This window comes from Neolamprologus multifasciatus, chromosome 2 (genome assembly GCF_963576455.1).
Source record: "Neolamprologus multifasciatus chromosome 2, fNeoMul1.2, whole genome shotgun sequence".
In the NCBI taxonomy this organism is placed as follows: Eukaryota; Metazoa; Chordata; class Actinopteri; order Cichliformes; family Cichlidae; genus Neolamprologus; species Neolamprologus multifasciatus.
Window position 1 is genome coordinate 9335440 of NC_140440.1, and position 19603 is coordinate 9355042.

Here is a 19603-nt window from a genome sequence, read left to right on the forward strand (position 1 = left end):
CCATAAAAGTGTAAAAAAAAAAATCTATAAATGTTTTGTTTTTGTGTTTTTTTTAATAAATGACAAATTAATTACCAAACTGACAAAGTTGAAGATCAATTTTCTTTAAATTGAGTACTTAATCAATAACTAATTGTTTCAATTCCAGTTAAAGGTCAGAACTGATTTTGGAGCATGGCATAGAGCAGAGAGGGCTGAAGGAGGATACAAATCTATTACCGTTTGTCCTCCAACAATTAACACGCAAGCACATCCAATATGAGCTATTTCCTCTGAGAAGCCACAATGAACACCAGCTGGAGACGAGTTACAAAACACCTGAACGCAGGTCCATGCAATAATAAAAAACAGATTAGGTAAATTAGCTTTTCTAATTTTTCCTCCGCTGAACGTTATGAAATTAGAGCACCCCAGAATGGAGTGAAATGATTGTTTCCTTGTAATTATCGCATAAGCTATTGTATGACTCAAACAAATATGATTCCATTTCAACGAGGACGGGAGTTTTTGTGTTTATACCTCCATACGTTACGCAGAAAATGAAAAATAAACATATCGGGTCTGTTTTAATGGAATAATACATAAACAGTTTAATGAATGTCATCTCAAACATAAGCATGTGTGCTTTACAAGCAGAAGCTGTTTAATAAAACACAAATGTCAAGACTTGTCCTTTTCATTTGCTTAACATGTTTAATCTTTATAGGTCCATATATTCTCGTTTCATTGTATAAATGTCATGAGGGGAAAAAAGATAAGATCTTTAGCCTTATGATTTAAATCTATCAAAGATAATGCTGAGAACTTAGCTTAAAAACATTTTGTTCTACTCTGAATATTTCTGTCAGATGAGATGCTGTTCCACTGTGCTAAATGTTATAACCTTTTGTGTCTCTCTCACTCTTGCAGCATGTATGCATGGCCCCTTTAACCACCGCTAACCGTTCTCCACTTCCTACACACTCGCATCTCCACTGGTCAGTGTTGTTCTGACCTGCATGACAATAACACCATATATCAGCGCTTTCTCACATTGCTGGAAGCTGGGAGAGGATTTCAGAGTAAGGCCACATCGGGGGTCACATTTACATTTTATATGTTAGGCAGTTAGCTGACGCGCTTGTGCTGAATGACTAACAATGAGCCCAACAGCACGTTGAGCTTCAATTTCTGAGATGCCAACAGTACGATCTAAAAGCAAAAGGATTGAGGATGTAGCTGTACTGGCAGCTGAAAGATAATAGTACTGGTTCAGAGACACAGAAAGTCGGCAGCACAAAGTTAGAGCGACAGTAGTGGCACTGTAAGTTTTTCAGGCAGTAGACTGAGGTTAATGTGCCATTGGGTCCTTTTTTTCACTTGCAGATGTGTTTGACTTTCACTTGGTTTCATTTTAACCCACTTTCACAGGTTTTGGCACCAAAATCTGTACTGGTTACAGTAAGGAAAGGATTGTGGTTTTTGGGTTAAATATGATCCTTCATAGTAGTAATCCCTTGCACTGAAAACAGACAAGGTGGGGGTACGATCTCAATCATGCCAAAACCTGGTGCATCAAGCTACAGACACCAAAGAACACTTTGCATATAAACGAGCCATGCCGGCAGCTTTGACAAAATGGGTGAGTCACCCAGCTAAACAATATCAGTCACTGGTTCCCACTGTCTGAAACATCCCATTGAAGGTTTCATGAAAAGAAGTAGGTGGCAAAAACTGACATTATTTTAGACCTGATTTTTGTGTGGACCATTTGAAAGTTCCTCTTTTACTTGCTACCTAATTTTGTTTTCACTTGAATGTTTGGTTAGATTTAAGCATCAAAACTACTTGGTTTGTGTCAAGAAACGATCACAGTTTAGGTTAAAATATAGCTTTTCACAAAATTGAATGCAAATGGCGATCTGGTGAGAAAAGTGTCAGTCAGCTACAAAGAAAGATCTAGGACAGCAGCTTAATGAAAAAAACAAGGGTGCTTTAAGTACGAAACAGACAGCTAGCTTAAAGTTTAGCTAGCCAAAAGCTGTACAGAGACATCACTATGCACAAAAAATTGCAAATTTGTAGACGTTTTTGGTCATGCAAAATGGAAACAGTGTAACTTTTAAACAGCAGTCATTATATAAAGTAACAAGTTACTGCAGTTTTCATGTTATCCAGTGTCAGTCAGCTGCAAAGAAAAATCTAGGACAGCAGCTTAATGAAAAAAAACAAGGGTGCTTTAAGTACGAAATAGACAGCTAGCTTAAAGTTTAGCTAGCCAAAAGCTGTCAACCCATGAAGGAGATGCTATGTACAGAGACATCACTATGCACAAAAAATTGCAAATTTGTAGACGTTTTTGGTAATGCAAAATGGAAACAGTGTAACAGTGTAACTTTTAAACAGCAGTCATTATATAAAGTAACAAGTTACTGCAGTTTTCATGTTATCCAACAGGAACTTCTCCCTAAACAAATATTTAAGTTGCCTTAAGCAAGGCACTTCCGTCCTCCTACCTGCTGAGTCATTCTAAGCAGTTCAAGTGCTGTTGCTAAAAATAACTACAGTACTGAGCAGTGGAAAATATAGCTAACTGGAATATATATGACTACAAGTATTGCTATATGATACATTATGCTGTGTTTTTATGTATACAATGCATAGGTGCCAGTGCAAAGCTGAGCGAGACAGCCACATCTCTTTCAGATTCATTGTTATTCTTTAGAATCGGATCTGTTGCTTGGTACGTGTAAGGCTGGTGGATTGTTCCTCGATGATGTGTTTCGCTGTGTGTAACTTAGCGCACCTGAATGTGAATCGAGGAAGGCTCGAAACTGACGGTGAGTCATCATCGCCATGGTGTTAAGCCTCCCGTTCCCGGGGGAACAAGGTTACCGTCTCTACACCAATGGGGATTTTTATTTTTACATTTGAAAAGCAAACCAGGGCCCAGCTCACAACAATCCTCCATTGCCCGTCTCTCCTCTCCCCTCCTCCTCTTCCATAACTGAGCTGCATCACACACACAAACCCAGCAGACGCTACACACACATCGCCTCATTTTAGAGCACCACGTCCTTATCTATGTCTGTGTGATATTCAATATGTTTCAGATATCAAAATACAAACCTATGCAGATGAGATGGAGGGGACAATATCACAAACTCAGTAAAAGCCTGTGCTCTGTCATTTGCTGCAGAAAACCACATACTACAGCAGCGGTCTATTTTCAGGAGTTGAAAGCGTACAATACAATACCAACTATTTAGAAACCCAAAGCCCTGCAAACCTTAAAGCAGCAGTTGAGGAATGCACTAACTGGCCTTCTTTACAAAAAAGGAGATGGCTGATATCACACTCCTGTCTTTATTGTCTGTGCTGAGGTTAAAACTTGGCTCAGCTATGCAAAAGTGTAAGCAAAATGTGTAATTAAACACATTATTTGCTTGTACAACCCAAAGTAAAAAAATATTTCCATTAGAAATCAACCCTCTCATCAAATTTTCAGTTACCAGATTAATTAAAATGTTTAAAAAATGCCCCCAAAATTGTCAAAAGTGCTATTTATAACTTCTCACTAACAGGGTCCTTATTCGTTGAGTTCTGCCTTCGTGAAAAGTCAAAAATATTCATATTTTCTTCTCAAAGGATTACTCATATTATTATTTAAATCTTTAATTCTCAAAATAGTGAGATAGTGATGATCTGAGATTTCCTTTTTGTTGATCAACTAATCACTGCAGCTCTTTCTGTATCTCTGGATGAATAACTACAGAAGGGATGCTACCGAGATATTCTTGGCACTGACTTACAAAAAAGAAATGAAAAACAGGGGGAAGCAGCAAGGCTGGCTCTCTCTTAAGTTATGAAATATTCCTCCCAGCACCTCTACAGCTCAGTCTTTAGCCATTTTTTTTAAACTCATTTGCTAAACTACTTCTTGAGAAACAGTTTTAACCAACCATAACTTCTATGCGGCACCTCCACTAGCTGGCAATTTGTTCATTCTAATAGCCGCTCCTAAAATGGCAATTTCTTCATTTCGTTTTGTGTGTGGATTAAACAAACTACATTCAACATGTTGCTAACTTTGCTTTAGAGTCAATCTACCTGTTCCATATTAGATAATACCCTCTGGCCTCCATCTTCATACTAAACGCCCATGAGATTGGTATTGCTCTTTCTGTCTACCTCTCAGTGCGAACGTGTATGTCTGCATTTGTTAAACTCTTCTTTGAAACCTGATTGATTTCCCTTACAGGAATAATATGTAATCAACTCAATGAGCAGCCTACAGCATGCAAAAAGCTCTAAGAGTATAAGGTATCAAAGTGGTGCCAAAGGTGTTTTTTTTCTCTGTGTTAATTCATAAGTTTTCTTTAAAAGATGTCCTCAGTGTTCTTTTAATAAAGAAACAAGGGATTCTCCTTGATATTCTGAGGACAGTTGTAATTATGTTTTCAAGAAATCCTGTTTTATTCTGGTATAGTGGTTGACTACATGCATAGCAACACCTACTGGCTTCCAGCAGCCATGGCTTTAGAGAAGAAGCAAATCAGAGGGGTAATTTGTCAAATTAACAACCTACCGTGTTTCTATTTAGGGCAAACCTTTAGTTTAAGCTCACTGTCAGTAAGGCAAAAAACCTGAAATTTAAATTTTTGAATTTTTTTTTATCTTCTTATGTTTTTTTCCCCTTAAGCACCAAATATTTTCCAGAGAGATGTGTGTCCACCGAAACCTTGAAGTGCACAAACTACTGGTCCTCTAACACTGCTGTAAATGAACAAGACTTTTTCTATCTGAAGACCAATATGAATCCTTCAACTTCTCAAACGTATTGGAAGTAAAGCAGACATGGTATCAATTTCTTCTGCATCCTTCTAGGTAAAAAGTACCAAGCTGTCACAAAGCCCCACGACTATGATCTTATACAAAAGCAGCTGTTTTGTGTCTTCACAAGACAGACATAACCATTATTTGTCTATTTTCGAGACTGCGGTTTATGCTTGCATCTTTATTTAAAAAGTGCAACCCACAACACAGGCCTGTGATGAAAGTTTCAGAAAGAGGTTACCAGTAGTTACGTGTGATGTTGCACCAATGTTTGGCAATCGCATGCAGAGAAAAACCTATTGTTAGAAGAAGAAGAGATACCAATTTTCTTGCTGTCAGTGCCTCGGTGTAGCCGAATGCAGAAATGGTTGACTCAGTGGTTACAAAGCTTTACTGGAAATGTCTGACTCGCTAACTGAAGAAGTTCACACATTTTTTTTTCTCCTAAGAGCTGTTATGAAGGCATTTTGGGAAATTCAGGAAATCAATAACTTAACTGAAAGAAGATGTAGTAGGTTAAAGCAAAGTGGAAGTAGTCTACAACTTTTTTTTCCCATTTGAGCACAAAGTCAGTCCCAGAAATGATGAACAATGTCTGAGTATGTGTCTGAGTATGTGTAGGTGGATGTTTTCAATAAAAAAAGAAGAAAGAAAAAAAAAGAAATGGCGAGTTGTGTTTCTCAGCCACTTACAAACACGCCTCGAGTGGTGGTTTAAGACCCTTGAAAACAGGTTGTTTTAAAAGAATGCCCCTTATGAATTTAATGGTTTTGAACATATAGCAAGATAGTTACAGATGTAGATATCTAAAGAGGAAGCCAGTAATAAATAGGCTTATATACGCATTCTTTCTAATAGCCAGTAGGGGGTGACTCTTGCTGATCTTTATAGTCTGATCCTATAAAGATTTACAACAAACTGCCCCACTTCTCATTTGTGTAAATATCTCAATAAACACTTTGCTGATGAGTTATAGGTCTTAATCACTAGGTTCGAGTATATAGAATCTTTAGCTCTTAAATTACACTCCCATTTAAGCTCAACATAAACAATAAATCAGGGTAGCCATTCCCAAACTTCACAATGTAAAGGTCCATTTTGAAATCTTCCTGAAAATATTTTGTGGTCCTACTTAATTACATCATTAATCAAGACACAAAACTTTTTGGTGTTCTGGACCCACACTTGAAAAATTCCAGCGATACATATAAACTTGGGCTTCTTCAGCAGCACGTGTTAGCCACCATAATTGCGAATAACACATTTCATGTGACTTTTTAAAAATATATTTTTTAATATTTTTTTTACTTTAAACATTTTATTGTGATTTCAATTACATCTTACTGCAGTGCCGTCAAGGACCACTAGAGGGCCGTGGCCTGCATTTTTGGCATCATTGTTTTAGGGCAGCGGTCCCCAACCTTTTTTTGCGCCACGGACCGGTTTAATGTCAGACAATATTTTCACAGACCGGCCTTTAAGGTGTCGCAGATAAATACAACAAATAAAATGATATGACCAAGACAAAAACTGTGGTATTTTGTAAATATAATAACAAACGCAAATTCACTGTGTAATTGTGTAACTTTATTAGCAGCGTCCTCCTGAAATGCGCCAAAAACATTGAGAGTAACATCCTCCTCTCTGCTCCTTAATGCTCTCTGGTCGCTATGGTAACGCTTGAATATTTCTTTCAAAATAAGACACACAACTACAACACAGGAAAAGACCCAGGGAAACAGAGTTAACGATAAAAACCCTGAAAACCATAAATTTTACACCCGAGCCTCAACTCTCGTGGCCCAGTACCAAACGACTCACGGACCCATACCGGTCCGTGGCCCGGGGGTTGGGGACCATTGTTTTAGGGCATGACTATGTTGTGACTGCCCACCTTATAACCAAGGAGTAACCTTGGTTTCTTATTCAGATCCACTCCTCAGTTGTGATGTCCAATTAAAAAAAAAAAAAATCCACAGTGCCAACATGGTTATGAAAAAAAAAAGTTCAACTTCAAAACAAAATTTCACAAAATCACTGATGATGGGTGATGTCACAGTAGCTTTGAGTTTATGGGTTTTCCCAAAGAACACTGCATATTATTTCTTTTATTCCATGAACATTGTATTTATATCCAGATTTCTAGTCTGAAAATGTGGTAAAAATTATGATTTTTAGTACCTTAAATGTCATTTTAGCATAATAGACTACAGTGTTGCTCAGAGAGTAGTGAGTGACTTCAGGAAAAGGCTGTTCACTGAAAAATGACCTGACAAGTTAAAAAAAAACAATGTGCAGACAGAACTGTCACAAATAAATGCTTTTTACTTAAAATACAACATAATTAAAATATTCAGTTGGCACCTATTAATTGAGGTATGTGGATAATCAGTGGTTATTAACAAAGGAGTTTTTGAATAGAAGAAATGAGATGATCGTGTGTGTTCTTACTGTATCTCTTTGGTCCATCTTCGAGGCAGAAGGAAAGCGTGAGAGTGGCATCCTCTTCAAAAAACTCTGTCGCAAAGGCATCCCACCACAAACTGTCGCTTTCCTGTTAGGGAATAAACAAAGTCAAAGGTCATAAAGACAGGTATACCACTTCCTGCCCATTTGAAAATACTGTTTAACAGTTTTTAACAACAGCCACAGATTTAAGGTCATCGCCACCTGATGTACTGTGTGAAATCTTGTGTTTTCAATGGCCCACGTGTTGCTTCAGTTGGGTATGAAAGTTGGTTCTTCATTTTCTTCTACTATTTAATAACCCAGTGAATTTCCTTTATCCCGGTTGTTTTGCTTGTGCTATTGCATTTTTTTACATAAATTCAATATTGATTTATTCTGATAAGACAAAGATATTGTGACAATGCGGGCTTTTCCATGAGACAAGATAAACACGAATGTAGTTTGTTTTTTTTTATCACATGTGAATTCACGAGTGTTCCCCTTACTGTATTCATTCAAATGAAACTCAGAAGCTTTATGAAAGTTTACAGTTTGGCCTGTAAAATGGTTTACAACACATTACAGTGTGGATCAAGAATGGGAAAGTTAAAAATATGGGAATAAAATAGAAGTCAGGAATGCTTCTTTACCAAAACAAAAGAGAATTCTAAAAGATGAGATGTGATGGCCTGAGAATTTAACACAAGTTTATGTGAAGCCAAAATATGGTAACACTCTTTGCTTTTCTTAAGCGAGCACTTTGGGAGAGCCCTGCCCGAGGCTTCTACAAGTCTGAATTACAAGCTGAAGTGTAACAGCTTTAAGATCAACTTCTCTTTTCAACGTTCACAGCAGGTCACGATAAGTTGGCCATAAGAACACTGCTGACAATATTAATATATGAGGTGGATATTTTAAATAACTTTTTTAAAAATATATGAATAAACAAACGTAAGTAACAGTAACAGTAATGGATACAGTAGCAGCAGGCCAACAATCATAATAACAGTATCACTAGTAATTACAATCACGATTGTTTAAAAAAGTACTATTAGTAGCAGCTTAAGCAGTGATGCTTTTTTTTAAAAAAAAGCATTAATATTAATATACTAATAAAAAGTATTGAAAGGTGCAAATGGAGTTTGCAAATTCTTGAAAGTCAATATTTTGTATGACTACCTATATTTGTCAACACCGCCTTAATTCGCTTTGGCAGGTTTTCTTGTAATTTCTCAAGGTATTCCTTAGGGACAGTTTTTCAGGCTTCTTGAGCATCCCAAGGCTTTTCTTTGGATGCCGGATGCCTTTAGCTCTATTCCCTATCGACGTGATGCCACGCTGCTTCAATAATGTTGAGGGCCAGGTTCTGGAAAGGCCAATCCATGACTGATAGTGTTCCATTTTATAGTTTTAATCAGGTATGTTTTTACTGCACCTGCAGTGTGTTCGGAATCATTGTCATATTGAAAAACGAAGCCAGTGCCAGTCAAACGCTTTCTAAATCATATTCAAAATCTTCTCCGTGTTTATAGTTCCATCAGTCTTGACCCCCAACACCGCTGGCGGAAACCATGATAAAGCCTCCAACGTGTTAGACACTCAGTGTTGTACATACTGACGACAATTAGACACAAAAAATTTCACATTTGAACTCATCGCTCCCTAGGATCTGTTCCCACCGATTTTCAGTACAGTTGTGAAATTTGGCATACCTCAGTCTTTTCTCCCTGTTTCCTTTCTTAGTAATGCTTGCTTCACAGCCACCCTTGTTTGCTGCATTTTTTAAGAAATTGGAACAAAATTAATATAAAAATTAATATAAAATATATTAAAACCTTGGAAGGACCTTCAAGTCTGGAGAGCTATTGCTCAAGACCACGTTAAAAAAAAATACAATAAAGTCAGGCTCCTTGGAAGCAAATTATAAAAGACTTATGCTTAGTAGTGTACTTGTATTAGAATTAGAATAAGTATTAGTGTTAGTATTAATATTACAATCATTAGTAACAGTAGTAGTGTTATCCATTTCTGTTGTAACTGCAATAGAATTTATTTTCCCACAGTGAATCTGTGAAGAAACACAATCATGCAAATCTCTTTGCCCTGAAATTACTCCTCTAACAGCCATTTGCCCTCTTCCCCCTCCTCACAAAAAGCCCTGATAATGTCGGCGGGGCATCCTCCACTCCTGTCCCCCTCCCTCTTCCACATACCGACGTCCAATTGATGCTAATTTCCTCTGACACGTTATGACAGATCACCACGTTTCATTCTGCGCCGGGCTGAGGGATGGCAAGCACTTCCCAGATGTTGACAATTAGCGTTGTCACCATCGAGCAGTGTCAAGCCCAATAAGAGGTGACTGGAGCGCCCCACAGGTCAGCGCTGCTCATACGCAGTGTATCTGATGCAGAGAGAGAGACATGTGGTGTGGAGGACCTTAAGGTAACCCTCATGCAGCAGGTCAATCAATAGGTGATCATGAGTTTGTGGGGAGGTCTTTTGGATGGCAAACCAATCAGCTGAGCTGGCTACAGGCTGAACTGAGACTACACAATAAAATACTTTCAGTGGAGTGGAGTACTAACACTTATGAGCCATGCATTTCGGAACACTAAGACTTACCACTCATCAAAGGTTAAGAAAAGCTGAACTCTTAAGTAGTAGGTTTGAAAGGAAATATTTTTTAATAAATTATTGCAAAACTACACCCCAGTGAACCTGATTTATACACGAAAAAAGACCTAACATTACTGTAATAATTAAATCTTCTTTGTATGCTATCATATGCTTTTCCTAGACCCACTAAGACACAGAACAACTCATCCTGACCTTCTCTATACTTCTCCATCAACACTCTCAAAGCAAAAATTGCATCTGTGGTGCTCTTTCTCTGCATGAAGCCAAGCTGCTCGCTGATCGTCACCTCTCTCCTTAACGTAACTTCAACAACTCTTTCCCATATTTTCATCAACTTTATCCCTCCATTTCTCAGAGTCCTCTCAGTCTCATAGATTGTGTTAAACAATCCACTGCTCTTACTCCTGGACATCTTCATACCTCCGTCTGGACCAACCGCCTTTCCCCTCTTCACCTTCTTCTATAATTCAACAGTTTTTCAAACAGAAGCCTCCACTTTTGTTCAAATAACAACATCACTAACAGATATTGGTGGAAACACTGATAAAATATAATGAATCCTTTTATGGTCTTAAACCATCTAAAATTTGTTCCATTAAGAGTGAATTAACAATCCCAGTTTCTCAGCGTCCACTATTAAGTCTTCAAACGCAAAAATCAGGCACCGGGTGAACTGAAATTACAGTAAAGGCTTACTACATTCTTCTGGAATATTTACTCCCTAGACAATTTTTTATGTGCTGAATCAACAGGCATGCCTTACTTTTCATGTCATGTTGTGTTAATTTGGGAATGTTATCTTTAATTCCATTAATGGTATCTGCTTACCTTAATAAAATATCTATTACTTTGATTTATCAACCCTATTAATAAATCAAGTGAGCTTGAAGTTAACGATCTAGCCAACACCACCACATCCAATAACTTCTTTACTGAGAATACTTTAGAGAATGAGAGTCCAAGTGCTGGACCTCCTTTTCCCTTCAGACTATTACTGTCTTACTTTCATATATTTTCAGAGGTATAGAAAGACCCACTGCTGCAGAATAAAGATCTGCCCCTGTTGGGGGCATCATAATGTTTCAGAGTAACATCATAACCACAAATAAAAGTCCTCTACTTTTGTCATGCATTTACTGGGGGCATACCTACTACTGCTTATTCTCCAAAATCTAAACCTATGCGAGACCCAAATGTCTTTTATTTACACTGAAAAGCTGGAGGCTGCAAATATTTTTGCCTTTTTTTAATAATTAGAAAAAAGTTAATTTAATTATTTTAAAAATGAAAGGAACATTTTAATGTAAGTTTTACAATGACCTCTCAACATTGATACAAATGTACTACATGTTAGTGCTGCAGGTTTCATTAAAAACTGCACCAGCTGTGCCAGAACCATCAACTTTGACAGGAAACCGTTGACTTGTAATTACAGCTCTCCCATTGGGTCAATCAGAGTAATTGTTTACACTCGGCCAGTGCTAAAATACATCAGTCACTTTCAGCGTAAAACTGTAAGACAAAGTGATATATGAATAAAGTCCGTGATTTTTCCTGAGTGCATCACTGGGATAGAATGTGTTGCATGGAAGCTAATGTGTCTATTTTACAGTGGCGAGAATTAACAGACAGCACTGAGTCTTCTCTTTCAAAAAAAAAAAAAGCCTCTGCTTGAAAATCTTTGCTTGAACTGGAAGATATGGTGGTCAAACACGCACCGCTGACTAGCCACTGGGAATGAAGTGCATGAGCTGTCGTGTGCATCTGTGTGTGTGTCTGCCTGACTGTGTCATACTGTGCGAATCAGCAGGTGTGAACAGCCGGCATGTTTGTGGTGTCATGTGAATACATCTATTTCAGAGGGCCAGACGGAGAAGAGCGACACACACCAGGCAGAAAAAGACAAAGAGAGAAGGAGACCGCCTTTCGTGCTACTCAGCATTCAGATTGAGTTCAACCCATAATCCAGTATCATGAGGGGGCGGGCACTCCTGGGATTGACAGTCAAGTGAAGGGTGAACAATATGCTCACTCTCAACACTTGCTCACCACTTCTCAAAGATCCTGCTCTGCACATTCATTTTTTACACTTTTACAAACAAATAAAAAAAAATGATAATGTTATTCAGAGAACAAGCTGCCATTGTGGCAGATTTACAGCAGCTATATGTAGTATTAAAGCATAACGATGTATTCACTTTTGTTTTATCCGAGTTAAAATAGAGAGCACTATTTTAGTTCAGGTTTAGTTAAAAAATTTACTTGGCAAAAACTCGACTAAATTTAGTTCAGTTTAATGTTATTTAGGCACTTTAATATTGAGAGAGTTCCCCCAACAATCACACAGTCCCCTATGAACAACCACTTGGCAAAAGCAGGGAGGAAAAACCCACTTTTATTGGGAAGAGCCCCCTGCCCCTTTGTGGGCAAAAAACCCCATCCTAAAACTACAGTGCACGCTTATGAAACTAACTAAAACAAACTGTAAATATTGAAGAAATGTCTTTAGTTTTTGTCTGAGGCAATGTGGTCAGATTATTTAAAACAAGCAACATAAGGGTGCATATGTGTTTTGACACTGAATTAACTGCCTCCATATATCCCTATATCTTACTATAACAGCTCTGTCTGTGTCTTTGTGTGTTTATTTGTTTCTCTGTCCACAAACTCCTCCTAGACCATTAGGTGTTGAGCAACCAAACTTTGTTTACAGGTACATGTAAGGCCCCTGAACATCCTTAACTATATCATGTATCATGATGTCATTTTATTGCATAGCAATCTCCTAGCAACAAGGTAAAATTGATGATTCTTTTAGCATTCATGCACATATAATAACTTATAAAAGCATTGCATCCTTGTTTTTTCACAACTGTAACATTACTTTATATCCATTAAAGTTGAATTATGCAAGATATATTATGATGCCCTCATGTTGCCTTGCACCAACCTAGCAACAGGCTAAAATTACCTGTTTTTAGCCTTTATGTATCTAAAACACCTTATGAAAGCCTCCTATAAATGTCTAGCATTGATTTACATTTTTATGTATATATGTATTTTATGTATATAGTTTCTAGTTTATAAAATCTTAGACAGCCCAGAGTGATTCTTTTCTGAAACTATAAGCCATGAGCTCAAGGACTATACTGTACACTGTTTTTAAGAACTTAGCTTAAAGACATGCTAGATATGAGAAGCTCTAGTAAAATACCATAAAAGCAAAAATTAGTTTTTATCGCTCAGTATATATATTCAAAAAACAAAGGACACATCACTGCAGCATTTTAAAAAGATGACAGTCTCATTCATTGCAATTCCGAGACACCGGGTTGTTTAGATATCACTTGAAATTAAATAGCAGCACAACTAAGGGATGCTTCGGGGGCAACTTGATTCTCTTATCCTGTTCCATGTTCTGTTCTATTCTGTCAGTTTAGCAATATTAAATATTTAAATAGTGAAACAAATGTGAGTGATATATAGCTCAATTTCTTAAAAACAATATTAATAAACAGAACAGAATTTACATAAACATTATCAAATCAATAATCTCTTTTTATGTGTGGAAGGCAGCAGTAAGGTATATTTAAGAGTGACAAAAAAAACAAACCAAAGAGGTCTGTGTTCATCATAATAAAGGAAATGTCAACCAGTGCAGTGGTGTGTCTCATGTATATTAAGGCACTGCTGCCTGAATGATGGTCTAACTCTTGCGATGGTTCACAAAAGCCTTAGTGATGAATAAAACACGATGCACGTGTAACTCAATGAGCATAAACTTACCATAATATCTGAGACTCAAAGATCTCACATCAGTCAGCAAGTCAGCGTTTAAGAAGCTAGGACCGTAAAATGTTTGGTGCTTTTACTTTGGAAATGATGAATTAATGGCTACCTATTTATTTTCTGTCACCTGACTTTTGAATTGCACTAAATGAAATCTTAAATAAATGGATATAATATAGCATAGTTTATTAAGAATGAAGGTAGCATAAATTAGCGTTATGCTATGCAGCTACTTTAAAAAATGTATATTTATCATCAAATGCAGAGCTGATTTTTTTTAAATAAAACTTAACGCTAAATAAAAATCCTTTATCCAAAATGAATAAAACCATAAAGAAATGTGTGATGTCACTCACCTGACAGGGAATACTGTTAACTCCCGATATTAGCCTGATACCAAGCAAATATAGTAGGCCATGTTTTAAACATGCTATTCCATTTCATCCTGCTGTTTACCTGTGCATGTCAAAATAAAAACTTCAAGTACTGCTCATATTTCCTTAATAACTTGCTAGTAACGTGCTTACAGAACCCACGAAGAGTTCTTGTAATCAATAAACTTATCCAAAACACAGTTGGAAAAAAACAGCAGAAAGAAAATTAATCAGCAGCTATCCTGATAATTCTGATTGTAATGTACGTTTTTTTTTTTAATGCAAAAAAAAAAGTTTTTAATATCAGCTTCTCAGATGTGAAGTTTTGTTACTTTTTTTCTTTTAATAACTCTTCATTTGGGGAAGTTGGATTAATTGTTAAACAAAACAGTCTGACTACATTCTGAATTTTAACTGAGTGAACAATCATCATTATTATTGTAAAAAACAATCACCAGTTGCACTCAACCACAAAAACAAATCTGATAAATCACAGAACTATAACCGTAAAACGATAACAATATAACAAATAATGCTATTTTAGTGGCAGGAGGTATGATACGTTTTTTTATGCTTCTACACTTTAGCTAAATTAATATGGGGTTTTTTGTATTTGTATTATAAGAGTTGGCATTTTTAGAAGGTAAATGTAGCAGTATCAATAACATTGCTTTCGGTGGCACTACAACAGTGCTGGTCTTACATTAGTATTACATCATTTGCACCATAAAGCAGATGTACGAAAACAACCAAAGTTGAATTGTAAGGATATTACAGTTGGTACATTTTAGCTATAAATACTTTGTAAATTCAGATTTTACACAGAACAGACGGACAGCTTCCAAAATACCGTGCACCGTTAAACAAACCAGAAGTGTAAAAGTTTTCTAAATGATCTCACCTTAAAACCAAATGCAGCATTAAAATAGAACTTACAAAGCATTGCATCAGTGCCTTCTACTGCCTGCAGAGTAATTCACTTAAGTACTTTTGGTACTGGAGTGTTGGAATGGAGTATTTTAAAGTCTTCTTTCACACCACTGTCAGTGGCACAGATGATCAAGCTTTAAGCCAAATTCAATGCTGATTTTGGTTCGCATTATCAAAAAAATGAGGAACATCATACGCCTTACCCTTTAATTTCCACAAATTAATGTTTTCTAGTAGCAGACAATAAGCAGCATCGCATCTGAACAGACTCTGTTGAACTTTGAACTGTTGAACCACGGCTAAAAGAGGATTTTAATATAAAAGCATGATCCCCATTTTGACATAAACTGCCTGGATTTAGTGTTAGAGATAATTTTTCGAGTGTTGTCATCCTGAGGGCTCCCATCACTCTGTGTTAGAGACTCGATATTCATTAAGCCTCCTCTCACTGTTTTAATGAAGAGTGTTTCACTTAAGCTTCCCCTGTTTTACAGAACGTCTTTCTTAAAATCCCCCTTACACAGGTTTGCAAAGGAAGGTTAGTTCACCTCTCTTTCTGAGTTAAAACTGCGTTTCACTCACAATGGCTTACATTTTGCGTTTCACAATGGTGGACTCACTTTTACTTTCAATATTTTCAAACAATGCCCTTACCATTCTGTTTTCAAGATTTCCCTCAAACTGAACCTTTTTAAAAAATAATATTTTCTACTCTAACTCAATATAGTTCATTTTGGCAGTCGACTGATATTTGGCTCAGCCCTGCAACCACGCTTAAAAAAAAGAGCATTTATTTCACAAAGAGCAGAGTTGACAGCGGTGTGTCTATTGTCTTGTCTCCATTAGCTCTGCTCGGCCCAGCAGGGTTCAGCCATAGATGATATGGTTTAGCTTGTGTCTCTGTTGAAAAGCCTCCCACCCAGACAACAGAGGAATCTGAAAATAACAAGCATATTTCATGTGCATGAACAGCATTTCGTTTCAGAATTAACAACAATGCAACCGATGGCACTTGGCAGTTTCATTGCTCTTCCCCAAATCACTTATTTTCTAAATTAAATACACTTTTAGTAGTGCTAGCTAATAAAGCTAAATGTAGCTCAAAACTTTTCCATTATATCCATGAGAAGTTCTATTTAGACTCAGTAACCATTAATCCTCCAAACTGGAGCTTTTGGGCAGCTTTTGGCCAGTGCACTGCCAAATTGTGAAACGTGGCTGGCTAAGCTGTGGACCGTCCAGGTTTGGCTCGGATCTAAAGACAGAGGAGAAGTTGGAGCGAAGCCAGGCAGGCTGGAGAACAGCTAAAGCCTGGCCAGTGGACACAAACCATATGAATCCCCTGGCTCAAGCTAAACCGTACACAGAGGAGCTTTTCAGTGTTGTACAGCAAGAAATGTCAGGAGCTTTTCTTTTTTAGGCTGTGATTGGTAGCAGGTTATAAAATTGTAAATGACATATATTTACTATGGAAAAAGAAGCCCGCACTGTTCCGTCTTGTAATATCCTATCAGTCTTTTTTTTATTATCTCCGCCAGTTTCTTTCATATCCACCTCCCTCTCACTGTCTGTCTCCTGTCTGATGCGGTTTGCTGACAGACGGCGTTCTGCCTTCATTATGCCCGTGGACTCTCTGACAAACCACGTGGCGTGACGATGTTTGTTGTCAAATGGTACAAATCAGGCCCACTCCGAGGGACCCGTGGTGAACTGACACGGATGCGGCCGTGACGGCCGTCAGCCGATAAGGCTCTATTGATTCAAACGGATCGCACCTCATCTGCGGGGGATTTATCAATGTGTCAATTGCCCACTAGCCAACCACAAATCACCAGCACGGGCCAGAACCTCGGGGATTTGTGGGATATCCAGAGGATTGGAGGGACAGCATAGGGAGGATCCTCAGTAAATAGCAACAGAGCTGTGGGTTAAGTGCTCGCATAAAGAAATGTCCATACAGGATTGATAGGCAGATGACACTAAGTTTAGTCTGTGGAAACACTCAACAATACGCTAAGTATGAGTATACAAAACACGAATAAACAAATATATTTAGAACATGTTTGTTTACCATAAAGTACATAGAGATTTGCACATGTCGCATGACCTCATTTTCTTTCCCTCTGTATCGTTTGGTCCACACACCCTTAACGTCTGCAAGTTTAACATGAACCATTCTCCCAGGAAGCTTTTGTTAGTCTCTATTTCTTCATTGTTGCTTCCAGCCTCTTGTGACAGAAAAGCCTCCAAGAGTGTAGGCGTGTCTGGGACCTGACCTTGGAGAATTGCCGAAGTCTAAAACCCCATTCAGCTCCTGAATATCACGTAGCGCAGCTGACTGGTGGGCCAAGAAAGTTTTGTTGTGAAAGACTCAAACAGCTTCAAGGTATCGAGGAGCATAACAACATAAAAGAAGCAAAAACTCACTGGGTGTCTGAGAATGATCTTAAGCAAGGTAGCGTTTGTTTTCATTGTACGGTGAAGGCCACTGACAAGTAACACATGTCAAAGTCTAATAAAAAATGCTTCTGGTGGATGATTGTCATTTTCACGAGTTCTGAGGCAATACCTTGACTGAAAATGTCTATATAAATTTAGCTTCCTCCCGAAATGTCCATACTAGAATCCAACTAAGTGTTAATCTGGAAGATAATTTAATCACAAGGTTGATTGATTATCTAAGTTATTTAACAAGCATGCAAATATAAAATCTTTGCTGGAATAACTTGCAAAAAGTGATGATTTCCTACTTCTAATCCCATTTTATTTAACTGTAAACTGGAAATTTGGGGGGTTGGTCAGATGGACAAAAAAGGACCCTAATGATGCCGATACAGACTTGAATGTTTTGATGATTTCTATATTCTTTCATCAGCAAATCAAATAAACTGTAACCTAAATGCATTTCTACATTAAAAGATTAATCTCCTGGTTTTGCAAATCATTGCCATTTGAACTGAATGCGCAACAAAACCAAAGTCACAGCTTCCCCTGGAGCACAGGGGCTGTATCTTTTAGGGAGTCCTCAGTGTGACGACGGAGAAACTCTCTTTTAGATTGCATAAACAACACCACTTTAATCATGTCAAGAGTGTCATCACACACACCGATGTTTGATATCAATGCAGGTTTACCCTCCCGGGTTCTAAGTGTTTTTATATAATGCAGACCTAACATGTTGCTGCATTTGGCTACCGTACAGCCACCAGCAGAGCATTATGCAAATTAAGAGAAATGAGTGCAGTGGGAGAGAAGTCATTGCCCTTGAACAGCCGGCGCACATTCCCGAGGAATGACCTTTCTACCCATATATGAAATAAGCAAAGATATTCCCATGTTGGGTTGCATGTCTGCCACTTTACTTAGGTATCTTTTCTAGTCTTCATTTTTCGGCGTTAGACATCACAGGCAGCAGTCAGAGGCATAGCTCAGATACCACTTATTGTGTTAAAGTGTCAGTTTAAGGTCAGGGCTAATACACAGAAGTTATTTGTCTGCTGTTTTAAAGCAGGAAACATGAATGAATCAGAATTACTTCAACGCTTCTGGCTTTCACCCCAAAGGTGAAGGTGCAGGACCGATCCCCACAGCAGCAGTAATACAACTCTCCTGCTCAACCCTCCTGTTACCTCCTCCTCCTGAAACCAGCTAAAGACAGGCTGGAGAACAGCAAAATCTTTTAAAAAATCAAGTTCAACACAACTGTGCTTTGAAAATGCCGCACAGACAGAGTTTAAATGAGTAAAAGCACTGTGATCAAATAGTTTGATTAATGTTTTTGTGGGACCTGTTGGTAACCACCTCAGCAATAGTTGTATTCTGGTTGCTTTCCCATACAACAGCAAAATCGTTGAACACCTATGTCATTTGCAGTTAAATTACCATGCTGTAACAACTACATCACTATTCGCGGAGGAATTTCTGACACTCTGTTTCAAATCTATGAGGTTCTGGCTGGACTCTGGATATAAGACATTTATGTAAATTTTTGGGATTTTGTTTTTTCAGTTAACCACCATGTTATCACAAACACAGGGCATCCAACTGACTTCATCTTATTGCCGTTTTATTGCTGTCTTAACACACTATTAACTGTTAACAGCAGCTGTGTCTGAATGGTTCAAGCCCCGGTCCCCATCTTTGAAGGAACCATTTCAAAGGCAGCAATATTTTAAGTTAATTGCGCACAATGGCAATATTTCTCCTACTACTGTTTTCCCTGGTGTCGCTGTACAATGACAAACAGATTCAAAAAGATCCAATGGTCCTTTCACGGGTTGCTTGTATCAGAAGTATTGTTTCCCTTCTTTTTACAAGACAGAAAATAAACTTCACTTATCATCTTGTGTATCTGCCATGAGATTTAAGACCTTTACAAGAAATAAGTAGAAGCAGGCATAAGCTGAAAAATATGTCCCAACTTGGCAATTATACAGTGTGATCCCCACGGGGGGTCTCAAACTCAAACCAGTTTCGAAAATACTAAATTAAAGGATTTCCTTAACTCTGGTTTTATTCGTTATAAGCATCTTGGATGTTTTATATATCCTTGAGTTACTGATTATTAAAAAAGACATGCTAATTAAAGATATTACTTTGGATTCCTT

General features: G+C 37.7%; 1 protein-coding gene across 4 annotated transcripts in view; it reads right to left on the reverse strand.

Annotated features, from left to right (window-relative positions):
• ldb2a (LIM domain binding 2a) overlaps positions 1–19603 on the reverse strand; it is a 102515-nt gene that overhangs the window by 70184 nt on the left and 12728 nt on the right. For all 4 annotated transcript variants that reach the window (XM_085178447.1, XM_085178445.1, XM_085178438.1 and 1 more), the window contains exon 2: positions 7267–7369. In XM_085178447.1, coding sequence (XP_085034573.1) covers positions 7267–7369 — 103 coding nt within the window. The remainder of the gene's footprint in view (positions 1–7266; positions 7370–19603) is intronic.